Source organism: Muscardinus avellanarius (assembly GCF_963383645.1).
Source record: "Muscardinus avellanarius genome assembly, chromosome: 3".
Lineage (NCBI taxonomy): Eukaryota > Metazoa > Chordata > Mammalia > Rodentia > Gliridae > Muscardinus > Muscardinus avellanarius.
Window position 1 is genome coordinate 4,849,807 of NC_137788.1, and position 18,665 is coordinate 4,868,471.

An 18,665-nucleotide genomic window follows, 5' to 3' on the forward strand; every position below is an offset into this window, starting at 1 on the left:
GGGACAAGCACCAAAGTCCCTAGAATTGCGATCCACGTTACCGGGCAAGAAAAGAAGGAGGGCAGCTGAGCCCCACAGGCTGGAAGTGTTTTCCTTTGCAACCCCAGCATGAGAAAACCACGTGAAGAGGCGCCCCAGGCCCGCGCAGCACTCACCGCGGCCTCCGCCTCCTGCTTCTTCTGCAGGGTATCGGTGGCGGCGCTCTCTCGCTGCTTCTCCAGTTCCCTTTCAAGAGAGAGGAGCAGGCGTGTGTGAGCGTGACCGTCACTGCCGGACCGAGCCCAGCGGGCAGCCTGTGATCTGACTGGATTCTAGCTCTAGAGCTCTGAGTATTTCCGCATGACCTCACACAAGCCCGAGTCACAGGCCGCGCAGCCTTCCTTCTGTCTCAGGCTCTCGCTCCTCCCTGCCGCCTCCGAGCCCTCAGGAAGCCACTGTGGCCCCCCAGGAAAGACCACACCTGGCAAGAGTCTCAGCTCCGCCGCCCCTTGGGGGCTATCAGAGCACTTCTGGGAGGAACAACTCTGACTGCTTCGCGTGCAGAGAAATACCTCCTTGTAGCCCAGTGCGGAGACTCGGGCAGCGCGCAGCACTGGTCGGAGGACCTGCCCTAGCACATCCTGTCCCGGGCCTTAGGCCTCCAGGGCACTGGGTCCTGGGCTGTAGTAAACCCGGAACAGGAGAGGCCTCCTTCTCCATGTTCTCCAAGCTCCGTGCTCTAGCGATTCGGACCGCTATACAGGACCACATCTAGCTCCCTCGGCTTCTGCAGGGTGCGTTAGGGTTAGGTTAATGCTGGGCCCCGCAGATCACCTTCAAGAAACAACAAGAAGCCCCTCTCCCCAAGTCCTCTAGGCTCAGTGCTCTGGCAATGCAGATCGCTGCAAAACACCGCATCCAACTCCCCTTGGTTTCTGCAGGGATGCCTTAGGATTTAGGGTTAATGCTGTGCCCCAGTGGATTAAGTACAAGAAACAACGAAATAAATTCCTTTCTTTGACTTCTAGGCTTGTGATTAGTGTGTGTCCCTTCCACAAAAGTGGATTACTCTTAAACTTGGTGCCAGGAAAAGAAACAGTTTCGATGAGAGAAAGGAAAGCGCCTGTTTCTTTTGCTCCTGGTTCAGCCTCCGCTTTCCACATCAGCTCTACTCCTTTCTAAGTGGGAGTGACAGAGGAAGGACGAGCAGTTCTGTGCTGCGCCGGTCAGGACCTGGTTACTTCAAGGCAAGGAGGATGCGGCCAGGCGGCTCAGTGGGGACCTGGACAGTCTCACTCACTTCTCCTTCTGCGCCCTGAGGTACGGCTTGATGATGAGGCGGTGCATGGCGAAGTAGACCACGAGTGGCCCCACGGTGGCGTAGAACACGGCGCTGGGGAGGAGCTGGTCCGTCAAGTGAATGGGGAAGAAGTAGGTCTGGCTGGCTCTGTTTAGCCTGGGGAGAAATAAACAGGGCCTGAGGTGAGCAAGGCTTCTAGCGGAGGGGCTCGGCCCAGGAAGACAGTTCCCACGCGCCGCAGTCCCCCCGCCGTGCTGGACAGAAGGGGCACGGCGGTGGCCCTACGGCTGGGCTGGGCCAAGGCTCTGAGAGGACAGGTGTCCCGGAGAGCCACACCCCAGCCCTTAACTGCTACGCTCCAAAGAGGCCCATGGAGTGCACCAGTTAGCAAATTAAGGGGGCTCTGCTGCGCCCAGTCTGGCTGAGCTTGCTGCCTGCCCGGCCAGGCCCTGGGAGCACAGACTCAAAAGCAAAGACACTTCCACTCACTCACTGGTTGGGGGGGGGGGGCTCGCTGTTTCCCAGGCTGGCCTCCCACTCCTCGGCTCAAGAGATCCTCCTGCCTCAGCCTCCCTACTTGCACCTTGCTGGGCTGGAGGTTAGCATTTGATTGTTTTTATTTTAAAACAAAGACCATAAAACATTGAATAAATCTGGCAGGAGAGGTGGCTCATGCTTGCAATCCCAGTACATGGGAGGCTGAGACAGGAGGGTCCCAGGTTGGAGGCCTGTCTTAGCAATTTAGTGAGGCCCTCAGTGACTCAGTGAGACCCTGTTTCAAAATAAAAGATAAAGCCGGGCAAGGTGCTACACACTTGTAATCCCAGTACTTGGGAGGTAGAGACAGGAGGATCACGGCTGGAAGATAGCCTTAGCTACTAAGAGAGGCCTTCTGAAACTTAATGAGACCTTTTCAAAATAAAGAATAAAAAATATATATATAGGGCGGGGGGGGGCGTGAATTTAGTGGTAGAACGCCCCTGGGTTTAAAAAAAAAAAAAAAAAAAAAGACCATTTGGCTAGGGGTATAGCTCAGAGGTAGAACACTCCTGGGTGTACCCAGTCTATACTGGGTGTTCTTGGTACCCTACACAAAGGGCTGGGTGTGTAGCTTGGAGGTAAAATACTGGAGACTTAGAAAAATGGACTAGCACTGGCAAGTTCCTATTTTTCCCCCCTTGGTGCCGGGGATTGAACCCAGGGCCTGTGTATGTTAATAAGCAACCACTTATCTACCCACCCACTCCCTGTCTTCTATTTATTTATTTAATACTGGGGATGGAACCCAGGGGCATTCTACCTCCAAATTATATCCCCGGCCATATTTTTCATTCTTTATTTTGAAACAAGGTCTCGTTGGGTTGCAAATGGCCTCACTAAGTACACGAGGCTGGCCGCAAACTGCGATCCTCCTGTCTCAGCCTCCCAATCGCTGGTATTTACAGGCGTGCACCACCACATCTGGCCTTCTATTTTTTTTTTTAAATAGCTCTTAGCCTGAGGATAAGTCTCAGCTGAAACCACAAAGCTGGCCAAAAACTATAAAGGACCTGTGTTTTTTTTTTTTTTTTTTTTTGTTCTGGGGACAGAACCCAGAGGCATTCAACCTCCAATATACACACTCTGCCCCTTTTTTTTTTTTGCAGGTGTTGGGATGGAACCCAGGAGCATTCGATCTCCGAGCTACACCCCCTGCCCTGTTTTTTATTCTTTATTTTGAAACCAGCTCTCACTGAATTGCAAAGGGCCTTGCTAAGTAGCTGAGGCTGTCCACGAACCGCGATCCTCCTGTTTCAGCCTCTCGAATGCTGGGATTACAAGTGTGTGCCCCCACGCCCGGCTCCCTGCCCTATTTTTTATTCTTTATATTGAAACAGGGTCTCACTGAGTTGTAGAGGGCCTAAGTAGCTGAGGTTGTCCACGAACTGTGACCTTCCGGTCTCAGCCTCCCAAATGCTAGGATTACGAGTGTGCGCCACCACGCCCGGCTGGGACTGTGTTTTTGAGAAGATCCAAGGCTCAGTTTGGGAAAACCCTGGTGGCCAGAAAGCGCTCGCATCAGGGTGGCCCCGAGAAGGGAAGCCAGAGCTGGGAGCACTGGGTGCCGAAGGGTGTGGACTCGGGGGCCGGGTCTCTGAGCGGACAGCAAGGCTTAACTAACTATGAGATCCGGCTGTTGCCACTGCAGCAGGAGCCCAGCCAACTGAGCTGGACTCCAAAATGAAAGCTCGACCTCTGTACTGAGAAGTACAGCAGAAGAGCTCGTCACTACAGAGTCTCCTTCACACTCAGGTTCTACTAGCGCACATACACATGTGCTCCCGGGCAGGAATGAGCAGAGACCAGCCGCAGGAATGGTGGAGTGAGCGGGTATGCATTGTGAGGCGGCTACCTGAAATGTGTTCAGACTCCTCAGAATAGGTCTTGTCAAGAACAGAAGAGACGAAGCCGGGCGTGGAGGCGCATGCCTGTAATCCCAGCAGCTGGGGAGGCTTAGGCAGGGGACCACACATTCAAGGCCAGTTTGGCCAAAATGGTGAGACCTCATCTCAAAAATACAAAATAAAACGTGTCTGGGGATAAACTCGGTTGGAGAACACGTTCCCAGATGTAAGAAGCCCTGCGTTCAACCCCCAGAAGCTACAGAAAAGAATCTAATAGAAAATTTCACAGTCAGAGTTGAAGATGTTAGTTAACATTCCTCTGAGTGACAGGCCCTTCTCGCTAATCAGTGAACCCTGCTGTCAATCACCTTGCTCTGACTGGTATTATGGAGGGAGCACTATAGCTGACAACCACAGAACACGGTTATTTCAATTGCACGTGGCATATTAACCAAGACTGATTATATACTAGGCCACAAAACAAGTCTTAGTGAAGCTAACCAGGCTGGGATCGGCAGGACACGGTCTTTTCGCGGCACCGTGGGAGGCACCGCGAGGAGGACCGCCTCGGTCAGGCTCTGGTTCGGGGCCCTTGTTGTTTTAACAGCCACAGCAGGAAGAAAAGCAGGACCGTTTTACTTCCATTTATATTCTTTGCTAAACCATTCGCATTTCAGTATGTGTGGTCTGATTTACTGCTTGTCCATGGTATATTTCTCAATGTTTACAGCAAAAATATGGAAAAAATAAGACAACCATTAGGAAGTCATGGATGTTGGCACAAAAGTACAGACACTGATTTGTCTTGTTTAAAATTAAATTTTAAACCAGGCATGGTGGCATATGCTTATAATCCCAGTACTTGGGAGGCTTAGACAGGAGGATCATGGGTTCACAGTCAGCCTCAAATACTTAGCAACGCCCTTTGCAACTTAGTGAGACCCTGTTTCAAAATAAAGAATAAAAATCAGGGCTGGGGTATAGCTCAGGGTAGAATGCTCCTGAGTTCCATCCCCAGCACTGCAAACAAAACAAAACAAAACAAAACAACCCAAAAATAAACCCAAAGAATCTCAAGGGAACACCCACTCACTGACTTCTTCCAAAGGGTTAAGTTAAAGACCAACGGTCTGTGGACAGACTGCATGTGCGGCTCTGTGGCCTCAGCCTTCCTTCAGAACGCTTATTGGACTGTGACTTCTTGGCAATCAAGAGCCACACCCAGCACCTACAATCAGATGTCAATATGAAGGATGTATTTCTTAGCAGTTTCTTGAGAAATTCACTGAAAATGGACTATTTTCAAAGACGAATCCAATCTCATTCTGATATCATAAACACTGATAACAGTGATAGGTAATAGCACAGTTTCTACCTTGGAGGTAAAAAGCCCTATATTTGTTCTTTTTTTTTTTGTGTGTGTGTGGTACTGGGGATGGAACCCAGGAGCCTTCTACCTCCAGGCTACACTCCCAGACCTATTTTATATTTTATTTGAAAACAGGGTCTCTTAAGCCAGCTGAGGCTGGCTTCGAACCTGCGCGATCCTCCTGTCTCAGCCTCCCAAGCACGGGGATTACAAGCCTGCGCCACCACGCCCGGCTCTTCTTTATTTTGAAACAGGGTCTCACTGAGTTGCAGAGGGCCTCCCTAAGTAGTAGCTGAGACTGTCCTTGAACTGCAATCCTCCTGCTTCAACTTCCCAACAGGGGAAGCATGCGCCACCATACCCAGCTTTCTTTCTTTCTTTTTCTTTTTTTTTTTGGTGGTACTGGGGTTCCTGGAAGCCCTTCTACCTCCGGGCTACACTCCCAGACCTATTTTATTTTTGGAAAAAGGGTCTCTTAAGCCAGCGCGGGTGGCTTCGAACCTGCGTGATCCTCCTATCTCCGCCTCCCAAGCGCAGGGATTACAAGCGTGCCCAGCACGCCCGGCATTTTATTTTTCATTTTGAAACAGGGTCTCACTGTTTCGAGGGTCTCATTAAGTAGCTGGGGTCAGCCACAAACCTGCAATCCTCCTGTCTCGGCCTCTCAAGTACTGGGATTGCAAGAAGCAGTAAGCACAAGCTACCTGGCTCAAGGAGAGCGAGGGCCGCGCTGGGGGAAGCAGAGCAGCCCAGGGCCCGATGGCCAACTTACTTGACTTTGAGAGAAACGCCCTGCGGGACTCCGACACTGACGGCCGCGCCCAACACGCTGTGTCTGGAGATCTTCCTCTCGGCTCCATACTCCACCACCGTTCCAAAGAAGCCCGCCCTGTGGGGCGCAGAGTGCGCTCAGTCCCTGGTCCCCTCCCCACTACCCCGGGGAGCTGCCACTGGAGACCAGGCTGTGTCCTGCGCCTTCCCTCTATGCCCTGCCACTACCCACAGGAGCGATTCACACTGACAGCGGGTAGCCGAGAGCGCGGGAGGCCCAGTGGCTGTGTCGCTGCCGCCACGCCGAGGCCACGGGAACAGGCGCCCTGAGACCCCTCCAGAGCCCGCGCCCCGCCGTGGCCGGCCGGCACTTACTTGAGGGACCCTTTCACTCGAGTCTGGTCATCATCTTGGAACTTGTGCTGATAGCTGATCAGTGCAAAGGAGTGAGGGACGCCCAGCTGAGGAGACAGAGGCGGGAGGAAGGACACGGGTTGACCTCACAGCTCTGCCGAGAGGCGGGAGGAAGGACACGGGCTGGCCTCACAGCTCTGCCGAGAGGTGGGAGGAAGGACACGGGCTGGCCTCGCAGCTGTGCCGAGAGGTGGCGCCCACTTGTGCACCAGCTACTGGGCAGCTCTGTGCACAGGCCTGTAGTAATATTATTATTATTATTATTATTATTATTATTATTGCAGGTTTGGGGTTGGAACCCAGGGGCATTCAAGCTCTGAGCTACAGCCCCGCCCTATTTTTATTCTTTAGTTTTTGAAACAGGGTCTAAGTTACGGAGGGCCTCACTAAGTAGCTGAGGCTGTCTGTAAACCACAATCCTCCAGTCTCAGCCTCCCAAATGCTGGGATTACAACTGTGCGCCACCCGGCTGGCCTGTTGTATTATTATTATTTGGTAACTGGGATTGAACCTAGTAGCCTTCTACCTCTGAACTAAATCCACAGCCACATTTAATTTTTAAATTTTATTTATTTATCTATTTATTTATTATTTATGCGGGTTTGGGGATGGAACCCGGGGGCATTTGACCTCTGAGCTACACCCCCTGTCCTATTTTTTTATTCTTTATTTTGAAACAGGGTCTAAGTTACAGAGGGCCTCACTAAGTAGCTGAGGCTGGCTGGGAACTGCGATCCTCCGGTCTCAGCCTCCTGAATGCTGGGAATACAAGTGTGCACCACCATGCCTGGCTGTATTTTTTTTTTTTGAAACAGGGTCTCATCGGTTGCTCGGGGCCTTGCTAAGTTGCTGAGGCTGGCCTTGAACCTGCAATCCTCCTGTCTTGGCTTCCCAAGAATTGGGATTACAGGTGTGCACTACCACGCCTGGTGTGCATGCTTGCATGGTTTAAGCACAGGCACAGCTGTGCCGGGCCTGTGAAAATCTACGAGCGGCCAGTGCAGCCACACATTTCCTAACGACAGGGACACTCCAAGAAGCGTGCTGTGAGGGGCCGTTGTCCCACAGACGTGACCGTGTCTACGCAAACTCAGCTGGCGAAGGTGCTAAGAGGTGCGATCTCCCGGGACAGCCGTGCATGTGGCCGGCGCTGGGGCAATAGTGTGGCGCACACAGCTGTGTAAGAGCGGGGAGACGGGGCTGGGGCAGAGCCCCTGCCTAACACGCACAAGCCCCGGTTCAATCCCAGCACTGTGCAAAACAAAAGTTGGGGGATTTCACACCAAACCCACTTTTCTGGCTTCTTGTGAAAAACAAGAACTTACAGAAATATCAAGCCTTGTTGGGAGGAGGAGGCCAGAGGCGGAAGCCGGGCAGCAGCTGCCCACCGACCTCTCCTGGCTCCTGGCCAGTGCGCCTGAGGCTGCCACCCAGCCGGGGCTTCCTCTGTGAACCAGGGCGCCCGCCAGGACACCGGCCTTCCTGAGATGGTGCGATGCCACTCTGCCTTGGGATGATCTGGGCACAACAGTCCTAACATCGGGCGCCCCAACAGACTGCTCCTGAGCCTGCCCGGTGCTCAGACGCGAGAAGGGCGATCGGCCGGCAGGACCTCAGGCTCGGCGAGTGCCAGGAGCAGCAGCCTCTGTCCTCAGGAGACTGCAGTCCTCGGCTCACCTGCAGGGCCACAGTGAAGTGGCTGGTCTTCGTGTCGCGGACAATGCTTGTGTTCATGGCCGACTGGATGCCCCATCGCCACTGAAGGTAGCCCACGGTGTTCTTGTCCAGGTTCCGGGCGAGGACGGTGGTGAGGCCAGGCCGGATCCCACGGGACGAAAACTGCAGAGCACAGTGCGTCGTCACAAAGCTGCGGACAGAAAGCATGTGTGACGCCCGCTCTCGGCTGTCCTGGCCCTTCCTCCCCATGCCTGCTCCTGATCCCCAGGAGTCCTGGGCCAGCTCCCGGCAAGGAAGGGCAGAGGCCAAAGGCAGGGAGGGCAGCCCGGTGGGGTCTCTCTAGGCTCCCCTGTGACCTGCGGTGCCGTCCACCAGCTCAGACACCAAGTGCTGAGTCCTAAGCAGCGGATCACAATCCTGCTCCCCGCAAAGCAGCCTGGGCGGCAGCGCCTCCCCCAAAGCTCTGCTCCACTTGAGCTGCCTGGCTGACCCCACAGGGCTGGTGTGGCTCCAGCTGGCTCTACTGCCAGGCATCCTGGTTTTTGCAGCATGGGCTTGGGAGTGTGAAAGCCTGCTACACTGAGCACACGCTGGCCCAACTGGGTCAGTTTCTAAGCCAGATCTAGTGGTACACTCCTGTAATTTCAGTATTTAGGAGGCTCAGACAAGAGGACTATAGGTTTGAGAATAGCCTTAGCAACTTAGACCCTGTTTCTAAATAAAGTAGCCAGGCGTGGTGGCGCACGCTTGTAATCCCACTACTTAGGAGGCTGAGACAGGAGGATCACAGGTTTGAAGGACAGCCATAGTAAGTAATGAGGGTCTCAACCTAGTGATACCATTTCCAGAAGAAGGGAAAAAAAAAAAAAAGAAAAGAAAAGAAAAGAAAAAAGGGCTGAGGGTACAGCTGAGAGGTACAATGCTCCTGGATTCCACCTCCAAAACTGAAAAAAAAAAAAAAAAAAAAAGAAGGAAGGAAGAAAGAAAGTGTTGCGTGTGGTGACTCACACTTATAATCCCAGTACTTCGGAGGCTGAGACAGGAGGATGCACGTTCCCAGCCAGACTCGGCAGCTACGAAGGCCCTCTGCAACTCAGTGAGGTGGCTTCCAAATAAAGAATAAAAAATGGCTGGAGCCGAGTGTGGTGATCCACGCTTGTAATCCCAGCATTCAGGAGGCTGAGACGGAAGGCTGGCAGTTTGTGGACAGCCTCAGCTACTTAGTGAGGCCCTTCGCAACTGACTCTGTTTCAAAATAAAAGAATAAAAAATAGGGCTAGGGGTGTACCTCGAAGGTAGAATGTCCCTGGGTTACTGGAAAAAAAGGGGGGGGCTGGGGTGCAGCTGAGAGGTAGAAATTTTCCTGGGTTCAGTTCTCAGGACCAAAAAACAGGAGGATTGTAGGTTCAAGGCCAGACTTAGCAATTTAGCAAAATCCTCAGCAACTTAGCCAGACTCTGTTAAAAAAAAAAAAATAAAGGGAGCTGGGGTGGGTGTGGCTTTGAGGTAGATTGTTCATGAGCGCTCCCCCCAGCACCAGGAAAAGAAAACAAAATCCATAACGCCCTGTGATCCTGACATACATCACAGTGCAAGCTACTGACAAGCTGCGAGAAAAGCCGTCTGTGAAGTTCGCTATGAGGCGTGCAGCCCCACCTTCTGGTCACAAGGGGGTGTTGCGTGCACTAGTAAGAATTCACTGAAGGTGCTGGGCAGGCGACAGGCAGCCGCACTCTTCAGGAAACAGCCCAATATTCACCATCCTGCCTCCTTTCTAAGCTCTGGAGGTAAAGCTTTTGCTGTTAACATACAATAAACATGGCAACTCATAGCAGTACCACTCCTTCCTTACTTCAAAGAGCTTCCCTCTGCCAAAAAATTAAGAGCCAACTCCTCACTTTCCACAGCCCCAACCGAAGGCTGCCCGTCCGCGTCATCCGTGAGACTCTGGAGGAGGGGCAGACGGGTGAAGCGCCACCCCGGACTCTCTAGAGAAAGATGCAGCCATTGTTTGGACACCCAAGTGACTTTTTGACTGACTTGCAAACAATTTCTCTCATGGATTAAGAAGCACTGAAAAGTAGACAAAATTAGTTTGGTTGTTACACATTAAACTCATCCCTGTTATACTTTTTTTGGTGGCAGTAGGAAGTTGAAACCAGGGGCATTCTACTTCAGAGCTCCGCTCCCAGCTCTAATCTCCCGTTTTTATTTATTTATTTGGTGGTACTGGGGGAGGAACCCAGAGGCTTTCTACCTCCAGGCTATACTCCCAGACCTTTTTTATATTTTGTTTGGAAACAGGGTCTCACTACCTTGCTGAGAGCCTCACTGAGCAGCTGAGGCTGGCTTCGAACCTGTGCAGTCCTCCTGTCTTAGCCTCCCAAGCGCGTGTGCCACTACGCCCGGCTTCCTCAGTCCTTCTTATTTTTAGTTTTTGAAATAGGGAGTTGCTAACCGGGCATGGTGATACATGCTTGTAATCCCAGTATTTTGGAGGTTGAGACAGGAGAATCACAGGTTCAAGGATAACTTTAATAAGTAGTAACTCTCATCAACCTAGTGAGATCCTGTTTCAAAATAAAAATAAAATAAGAGGTAGAGGTAGAATGCCCCTTTTAATCCCCAAATATCTATCCCTCCTTCCCTCTCCTCCCTCCCTCTCTCTCTCTCTCTCTCTCTCTCACACACACACACTCACTCACACACACACAAAATGTCACTAGTTGCTGAGAGTATCATTACATTGCTGAGGTTGCCCTGGAAACCGCGATCCTCCTGTTTCAGCCCTCGAGTACTGGGATCACAGAGTGCGCCACCACACCTGGCTGGCTTCCCTGTTTACAAGCCGTCCCCACTGTTTCCCACTCAGTCATCATTTCTGTAAATCTTGACTCTAAAGTTTGATGAACTCTGAATACTACAAAAAAAAATGTGATTTTCAGACACGAAGAAGCTGCTAACTGGCCAGCGCTGTCTGTGTGATCATTCAATGGAGAGACACTCTGGGATCCAACCAAGAAGAAATGGCCAGAGGTTTTCCTCAAGAAAGTGTCTTCCAGCCTGTGCTCTTGCGAGTCCTGAGGGGCCTCAGAAGGGCACCTCCTTATTCCTCTCTCAGAGGACGGAGCCAGCTTTTCACCAGCATCCCAGGGGAGGACGAGGCAGACGAGGTTAGAGCAGCACCCGCTCACATCTAACCCCAGGAGCAGCGGCCCATGGCCATGCCAGCCGACCCAGGTGTGTGCTGCCCCCTATTGGTTTGTGTGTGTGTGTGCATGCGTGGTACTGAGGATTAAACCCAGGGGATTCTACCCCCCAGCTATACCTCCAGCCCCATTTTATTTTTTATTTTATTAATGTTTTTGGTGGTACTGGGGGTGGAACCCAGTGACTTTCTACCTCTAGGCTATACTCTCAGACCTATTTTATACTTTATTTGGAAACAGGGTCTCACTAAGTTGCTGAGAGCCTAAGTTGCTGAGAGCCTCACTAAGTAGCTGAGGCTGGCTTCCAACCCATGCAATCCTCCTGTCTCAGCCTCCCAAGCGCTGGGATTACAAGCGTGCGCCACCATGTCTGGCTTCCTATTGGTTTTTTTTTTAAAGCAGCATTAAAGATTGCCCTCAGGGGTACTCTACCACTGAGCTGCACCCCCAGCCCCCATTTTTTTTTTTTGCGGGTCTGGGAATGGAACCCAGGGGCATTCTACCTCTGAGCTACAACCCCATACCTATATTTCTGAAACAGGGTCTTACTTAGTTGCGAAGACCCTTGCTAAGTAGCTGAGGCTGTCTGTGAACCTCGATCTTCCAGTCTCAGTCTCCCGAATGCTGGGATTACAAGCGTGTACCACCACACCCAACTGAAAAGTTTTCTTTTTTTTTGGTGGTACTAGGGATGGAACCCCTCTACCTCTGGTCTGCATTCCCAGAACTATTTTTTATATTTTATTTGGAAAGAGTCTCTTAAGCCAGCAATGTGGCTTTGAAGCTGCGCAATCCTTTAGTTTCTGCCTCCCAAGCCTGGGATTACAAGCGTGCCGAGCATGCCCAGCTCCCTGAAAAGCTTTCTTAAACAGGTACCTTGTTGCAGCTCTATTATTCCAGAGGAATAAGGTCTGATTTACCTTCACCCAATTCTTTCTTTTTTGGGGGATGTGAAGCACTGGGTATTGAGCCCAGAGACATTCTATTTCTAAGTTATACCCAGCCTGATTTTACTTCTTGTTTGGAAACAGGGTCTTACTAAGCTGCCGAGGCTGGCTTCTAACCTGCGAGTCTCCCGTCTCAGCCTCCTGAGTACTAGGATTACAAGTGTGCACCACCATGCCTGGCTCACCCAATTCTTCAGTCTCAATTCGCAGAGACGCCCCTGCCCTGACCACATGGGAAGGATGCTGCTGTTGCTCTAGAAGGGACAGCGATGCAGACCAGGAGTGTGACACTGCTGCAGCCGCAGAGCTGATGGGGAGCAGGGCTGGACAGAGCTCTGCCAGGCGAGTCCAGCTGACCGCCAGGCAGCCTGACATCCTTCGGGACCACAAGATGACCCGCATGTCCACAGTGCTTCAGACCACTGACCAATGTCCCTGAAAGGCACATCCACTGTCTCACGGCCCTCACAGGACTGTGTGGCAGACATACCATAGCTAAGAGAGCCTGTGGCACGAGGTGAGGCCAGCCCCACATCCAGCCCCTCGCCGCCTGCACGCTGCCCTGGCTGCCGGTCAGCGCCGCGGCTTCTGCCCCCACTGCGCTCAGCAACCTCACAGGACCGATGTCAACTCCAAATAACCTGATCACAGGGAGGCACAGTGCTCGTCTTCTCCTAAAGCAACACAGACCACCAAGGAGAGAGCTCAGATATTTACCATCTTGGTGTGAGATTACGGAACAGCTTGAGACCAAACAGAGGCCCCTGGAGGTCTCCAGCTCCAAACTCCAACTGTTCAAAAAGAAAGAGAAAGTGTTAAGGGTGCTTTATCTCACAGCAGCAAACCCAGGTCTCGGGGTGAGAACGCGCTTGCTGGGCTCTGCGTGGAGGGTGGCAGGTTCACACCCGCTCAGCCTCACCACAGCCACCGGAGACGCCGCGACCCCAGACCCGCAGCGGGCCGAGGCTACAGGAAGGGGCTTTTCCAAAGAAAACGCTGCCTCCTCACCTCCTGGCCCAGCTGCAGAGCCCTGCCTGCCCCGGGTCGGGTGTGCCCGCCTCCGCCTCCCTGCGTTTTGCTCTGCTCCAGTCCTCACAGGTGACTGCAGCTGGGCCTCGGGGGGCTGCAGTTAGAGCCCAGCAGCAGCCCCACACTTGCTGGGCCTGGGAAGTCACGGCCAGTTCTGGCCGCCTCCTTCACTGGCCTGGTGCAATGTGAATCTGACGCAGCTCCACTTGCCCGGCAGGGCTGATCTACACGGCCACTGACCAGTGGGCAGGGCATGGAGACAGGCACGGCCTCCCTCTGCCTGGACGGGAAGCTGCTGGCCCACTGGCTTTGTGCGAGATGAAGATGCCATGCCCCGAGGCCGGATTCCTAAGGCTGGCATCTAGGTGAACAGCAGTCCGGTGGGCGCAGACTCCGCAGACACGAGGCGTTTCCCACGGGGCCAGTCAACACCTGAAGTCTGACTTCAGGCACCCGAGCACCAGGGAAGGCCTGTGCTCAGAAATAAGGCTTTGTGGAGAAGCACAATTCAGCCGGGGGCAGGCTTACCTCTCCCCAGCCCTTCGCAGAGGTGACTCGGCGGAGAGCGAAGTTAACGGAACCCCCTCCGTTGCCGTTCTGGGTTGAGAGGCTTCCAGAGAGGATGGCCGTGTCTGTGGCTGTCAGAGGTGCCTAGGAAAAGGCATTGGCTAGTGACAAATAAACCCAAGCACCGCGAAGCGCTAGGGTCAGCAGCAGGGCAAAGGCGTCGGCACCGTGTGGCTCGGAAGCACGGGGTGGCCCAGCTCCCGGGCAGCTGCCTCCCTGCTTTCTTGCTGGACCGCCGTGGCCACGAAGGCGCAGCGTGTTCTGCAAAGGCTTCAAACGACCAAGACACCTGGGCTAAGTGCTGGGTCAGTGCTGGGGGCGGGGTCTGCAGCGCCTCCAGGTGGTGGGAGGCCCCCCACCCCCGCCCGGTTCTGGAAGGGACCCTGGGTGGTGCCGATGGACCCTCACAGGTCCGGGGAGGGTGTTCTGAGTTAACTCCAGTTGCAGGTCGATGTGCTTGAGAATAAATGAATGAGCCCAGAGGCAGAGACGATGTGGCCTTCCAGGAAAGGCCTGACCCTGCCATATCCAAATAGGGGGCAAAAAGGTGACATTTCGGTGGCCCCCGGGCTCAGGATGCTGAGCTGCTACAGCCTCAGCAAGTCATGGAGTGTGCCTTAAAACTAAACCTGGCTCTCAGAATTATCCCTGGAGTCCTGCCTTCCTTCCTAAAATCCCCATGCCCTCGGCTTCTCCGTCTCCCAGACCATTCACACTTCCTAACTGGCGAGACCTGAGACCGTGGGGCCTGAGTGCCCACCCCTGCGCTCGTGTGGCTCCTGTGTGGACAGAGCAGGACACACAGGGCCGTGGCTGTGTGCGCTCTTGCTTTTTAAGTGGCTAATTGTATGCTTTCATAAATAAAGATGAGGAGCACCTCGAGCAGACGCCTCGTGCCAGCTGCTGGCTGTGCCGTGCCTCATTAACTCAAGCCCAAGCTGTACTTGGAGGTGTGTGTGTGCTTTACCTCAATGGACTGGGATATGTGCATTTTATTAATTTCAATCTGTGGGAGGCCACTTCCAGACACGTCTTCATACTCCTTGTCGTAGCGGTCAAAAAGGTCAGTGGCATCTACTCCAACGCTGATGGTCCCCTGGGGCGGAAAGACGAGCGCTCAGCATGAAGTGTGCCTCAGTGCAGCGAAGACAGGCCGCATCCGAGCCGGGCAGCCGCCTCCACGGTCCCTGCCTCACACAGGCACTCCACGCTGCAGCCCATGCAAGCCCAAGGCCACGGCCTCCCAGCGCCAGCAGGACTGCTCTCACCAGAACAGTCTGCGAGTCAGAAGACAAGCCAAAGACAAGTTTAGCCCGAGTCGGGGCAACACAACTGGATCTGCAGAGATCAGACAGGACCCAGGCACACAAAACCCTCGAGAAACTACTGTAGGAATCACACATTGCTCTCTAAACATTCTTACGTAACAAACCACCTTAAACCTTTTTTGTGTTATTGGGGATCAAACACAGTGGTGTTCTACCACTGAACATTTAATATGCCCAATCCTATTTATTTATTTGGCATTAGGGACTGAATCCGGGGGTGCTCTACCACGAAGCTACAATCTCAACCCTTTTTACTATGAGATAGGGCGTTACCCAAGTTGTCCAGGTTGGGCCTCGAACTTGTGGGCTTCCTACCTCAGCCTCTGCAGTGGTTGGGGTTATAGATGTAAGCCAGGATGCACAGCAAGGTTGTTTTCCTGGTTCTAGAAATTGAACCCAGGGCCTTAAAACTTTCTATAACATAAAAGTATTAGCCCAGTGTGGTGGTGCATACCTGTAATCCCAATTTTTTGAAGGCTGAGACAGGAGGAACACAGGTCCAAAGGCAACCTCAGCAATTTAGCGAGACCCTGTTTCCAAAGAAAAAATAAAATTGACGGCTGTGCGTGGTGGTGCTCGCTTGTAATCCTGGTGCTTGGGAGGCCGAGAGAGGAGGATTGCAGGTTTGCGGCCAGCCTCAATTACTTAGTGAGACGCTCCGCAATCTAGTGAGATCCTGTTGCAAATTAAAGAATAAAAAAAAAAAAAAACAGGGCTGGGGGTGTAGCTCAGAGGCAGAACACCCTTGGGTTCAATTCTCAGAACTACCACCAGCCAAAGAAAAAAAAGCTAAAAATACCTTTCAAGATAAAGAATAGAAGGATTCCATCCCCAGTACAACAACAACAACAACAAAAACAAAAAAACCCAAAAACAACAACAAAAAAAACATGGATGAAAGAAATAACGATTAAATAAAAGATTTAAAAATTGCTCTGCCTTTTAAAATTAGAGTTAAAATGAAAAACAGAAAAGAGCACACACTCTCAAGTTATAGTGAGCTAAAATTCTGCTGATTGCTCTTTACTCAGAAAATCATTGTTTATTATTTTCTTTCAGTCTTAAGACTTTTCAAACAGGCATGCATCCTGACCCAATGTACAAAAATAGCACACGTTTTATTAATTTTCCTCCATCATTATTTTTTGCTGTACCAGGACTGAATCCAGGGGTAGTCTACCTTCAAGCTATATACCTAGTCTTACTTTTATTCTTTATTTTGAAACAGGGTCTCACTAAGTTGCAGAGGACCTAAGTAGCTGAGGTTGACTATAAACTTGTGATCCTCCCTCCTGTTTTAAAAAAATTTTATTCCAGCTGGGTATAGTGGCGCACGCCTGTAATCTCAGGACTTGGGAGAAGGATAATGGGAGGACAGCAGGTTAGATGTTAGCCTCAGCTACTTAACCAGGCACGTGGCAACCCAATGAGACGCTGCTTCACAATGCTGCTGCTGCTGCTGCTGGGGTGTTGCTCAGAGGGAGACTGCCCCTGGTCAATTCCTACTACCTCCCCTTAAAAGAATAATGATATGTGGAGAAAAATCCACTAATCAACTAACTGTATTAAAAACTTCCAAGACGGGAGTGGTGGTGCATGCTTGTAAATCCCAGTGCTTGGTAGGTTAAGACTGGAGGATCATGCAGGTTTGAGGCCAGTTTCAGCTACTTACAGAGGCTCTCAGCAACTTAGTGAGACCCTGTTTCCAAATAAAATATTAAATATGTCTGAGAGTAGCCGGGTTGGGCACATGCTTGTAAACCCAGCATTTGGGAGGCTGAGACCAGAGAACTGCAGTTCGCGGACAGCCTCAGCTACTCAGTGAGGCCCTCCGCAACTCAGTGAGACCCTGTTTCAAAATGGTGTAGCCCGGAGGTAGAAAGCCCCTGGGTTCTACCCCCAGTACCACACACACATACACACACACAAAGAATAAAAATTTCCAAGTTACTAAATATAAATATAACTTAGGCAGTGTTGTGAAAGGAAAAAACAAAAAAAAACCAATAAAATTCATAAAGTTAGCCTTAATGTTACTAGGTACATGCTTTCTTTTTCTGTTTTCTTTTTTTAGTGGTAGTGGAAATGAACTAGGGGTGTTCTACTCTGAGCTATATCCCAGCCTTTTATTTTTTATTTTGAAATAGGGTCTTCCTAGGTAGCTGAGGGTCGCACTAAATTGCTGAGCCTGGCCTTGAACCTGTGATCCTCCAGTTCCAGCCTCCCAAAGACTGAGATTGTAGGCATGTGCCACTGTGCCTGGCTGGGTACATCTTTTCTTAAGAATGTATTTTTTTTTTTTTTTTTGGGTGGTACTGAGGATGGAACCCTTCTACCTCCAGGCTATACTCCCAGACCTATTTTATATTTTATTTGGAAACAGGGTCCCTTAAGCCAGCAAGGGACCCTGAGGCTGGCCTAAGGGACCCTGTTTCCAAATTTAAAAAAGTATAAAAATAGGTCTGGAAGTATAACCCGGAGGTAGAAGGTTTTCCAGAAACCCCAGTACCACAAAAAATAAATAAATAAATAAATAAATAAATAAATAAATAAAAAAAATGTTCTGGCCAGGCGTGGTGGCGCACACTTGAAGTCCCGGCGTTTGGGAGGCTGGCAGGAAGACCATGCAGTTTTGAAGCAGTCTCAGCTACTTAGTGAGGCCCTCTGCAACTCAGTGAGATCCTGTTTCCAAAAATAAAAAGTAAAAAAATAGGGCAGGGGGTGTTGCTCGGAGATAGAATGCCTCCAGGTTCCATCCCCAGTACTGGGGAAAAAAAAAAAAAAAAAATATATATATATATATATATCCATCTATCTATCTATCTATCTATCTATCTATCTATCTATCTATCTATCTATCTATCTCATAAACCAGTTTGTCAACAAGTGTTTCAAAAATAATACAGCTTTAAGCCGGGCATGGTGGCGCACGCTTGTAATCCCCGCGCTTGGGAGGCTGAAACAGGAAGATCGCGCAGGTTTGAAGCCAGCCTTCGCTGGCTTAAGAGACCCTGTTTCCAAATTTTAAAAAATATAAAATTGGTCTGGGAGTGTAGCCCAGAGGTAGAAGACCCCTGGGTCCCCCCCCAAAATGTATGTACGTACATACGCATGTATGTACGTATGTACATATATATACTTTTTACGTCTGGGAGTGTAGCCCAGAGGTAGAAGACCCCTGGGTCCCCCCCCAAAATGTATGTACGTACATACGCATGTATGTACGTATGTACATATATATACTTTTTACGCATCCCTGTTAACTTCCAACAGTGTCCTAGTCTGCTGAGTGAGCGCTCACTACCGTGAGGATGCTGGTTTACGGGCGTTCTGGGCAGAGCCCTGCAGGGAGAGTTGGGGCAGGAGGGCTCAGGAAGACCGCTCAGTCGGAAGAGGGACCGGCCAAGGAATGTCTCACTTGTGTTTGGAAAGTCACAGCTGGATGCCTCTGCCAACTCATTACATCTGGCAGTTTTCATTTGGTTCTTTGGAGAAAGGCAATCATATTAAGTGCATTATTTCAATATTTATATCTCTTTTACTATGTGTCTAATTATATACTGCCAAAATGTTAATGATTTTATTTACTTCCCCAAAGAAAAAAATTTGAAAGTCAGCCTCTGTACTAACACTGAATGACCAGAGGAGGGAGCAGCTGGCAGTTTAAAATACTGTTCAGTTACTGCCCTTT

At 51.1% G+C, this 18,665-nt stretch overlaps 1 protein-coding gene across 1 annotated transcript in view; it reads right to left on the minus strand.

Moving 5' to 3' along the window:
- DNAJC11 (DnaJ heat shock protein family (Hsp40) member C11) overlaps positions 1 to 18,665 on the minus strand; it is a gene marked incomplete at both ends in the record, with an annotated part of 56,884 nt that overhangs the window by 2,607 nt on the left and 35,612 nt on the right. Inside the window, 8 exons of the mRNA XM_080692170.1 lie at positions 156 to 225; positions 1,280 to 1,435; positions 5,805 to 5,921; positions 6,179 to 6,264; positions 7,895 to 8,084; positions 12,768 to 12,841; positions 13,608 to 13,730; positions 14,614 to 14,742. Of these exons, the coding sequence (XP_080548296.1) occupies positions 156 to 225; positions 1,280 to 1,435; positions 5,805 to 5,921; positions 6,179 to 6,264; positions 7,895 to 8,084; positions 12,768 to 12,841; positions 13,608 to 13,730; positions 14,614 to 14,742 (945 nt within the window). The remainder of the gene's footprint in view (positions 1 to 155; positions 226 to 1,279; positions 1,436 to 5,804; positions 5,922 to 6,178; positions 6,265 to 7,894; positions 8,085 to 12,767; positions 12,842 to 13,607; positions 13,731 to 14,613; positions 14,743 to 18,665) is intronic.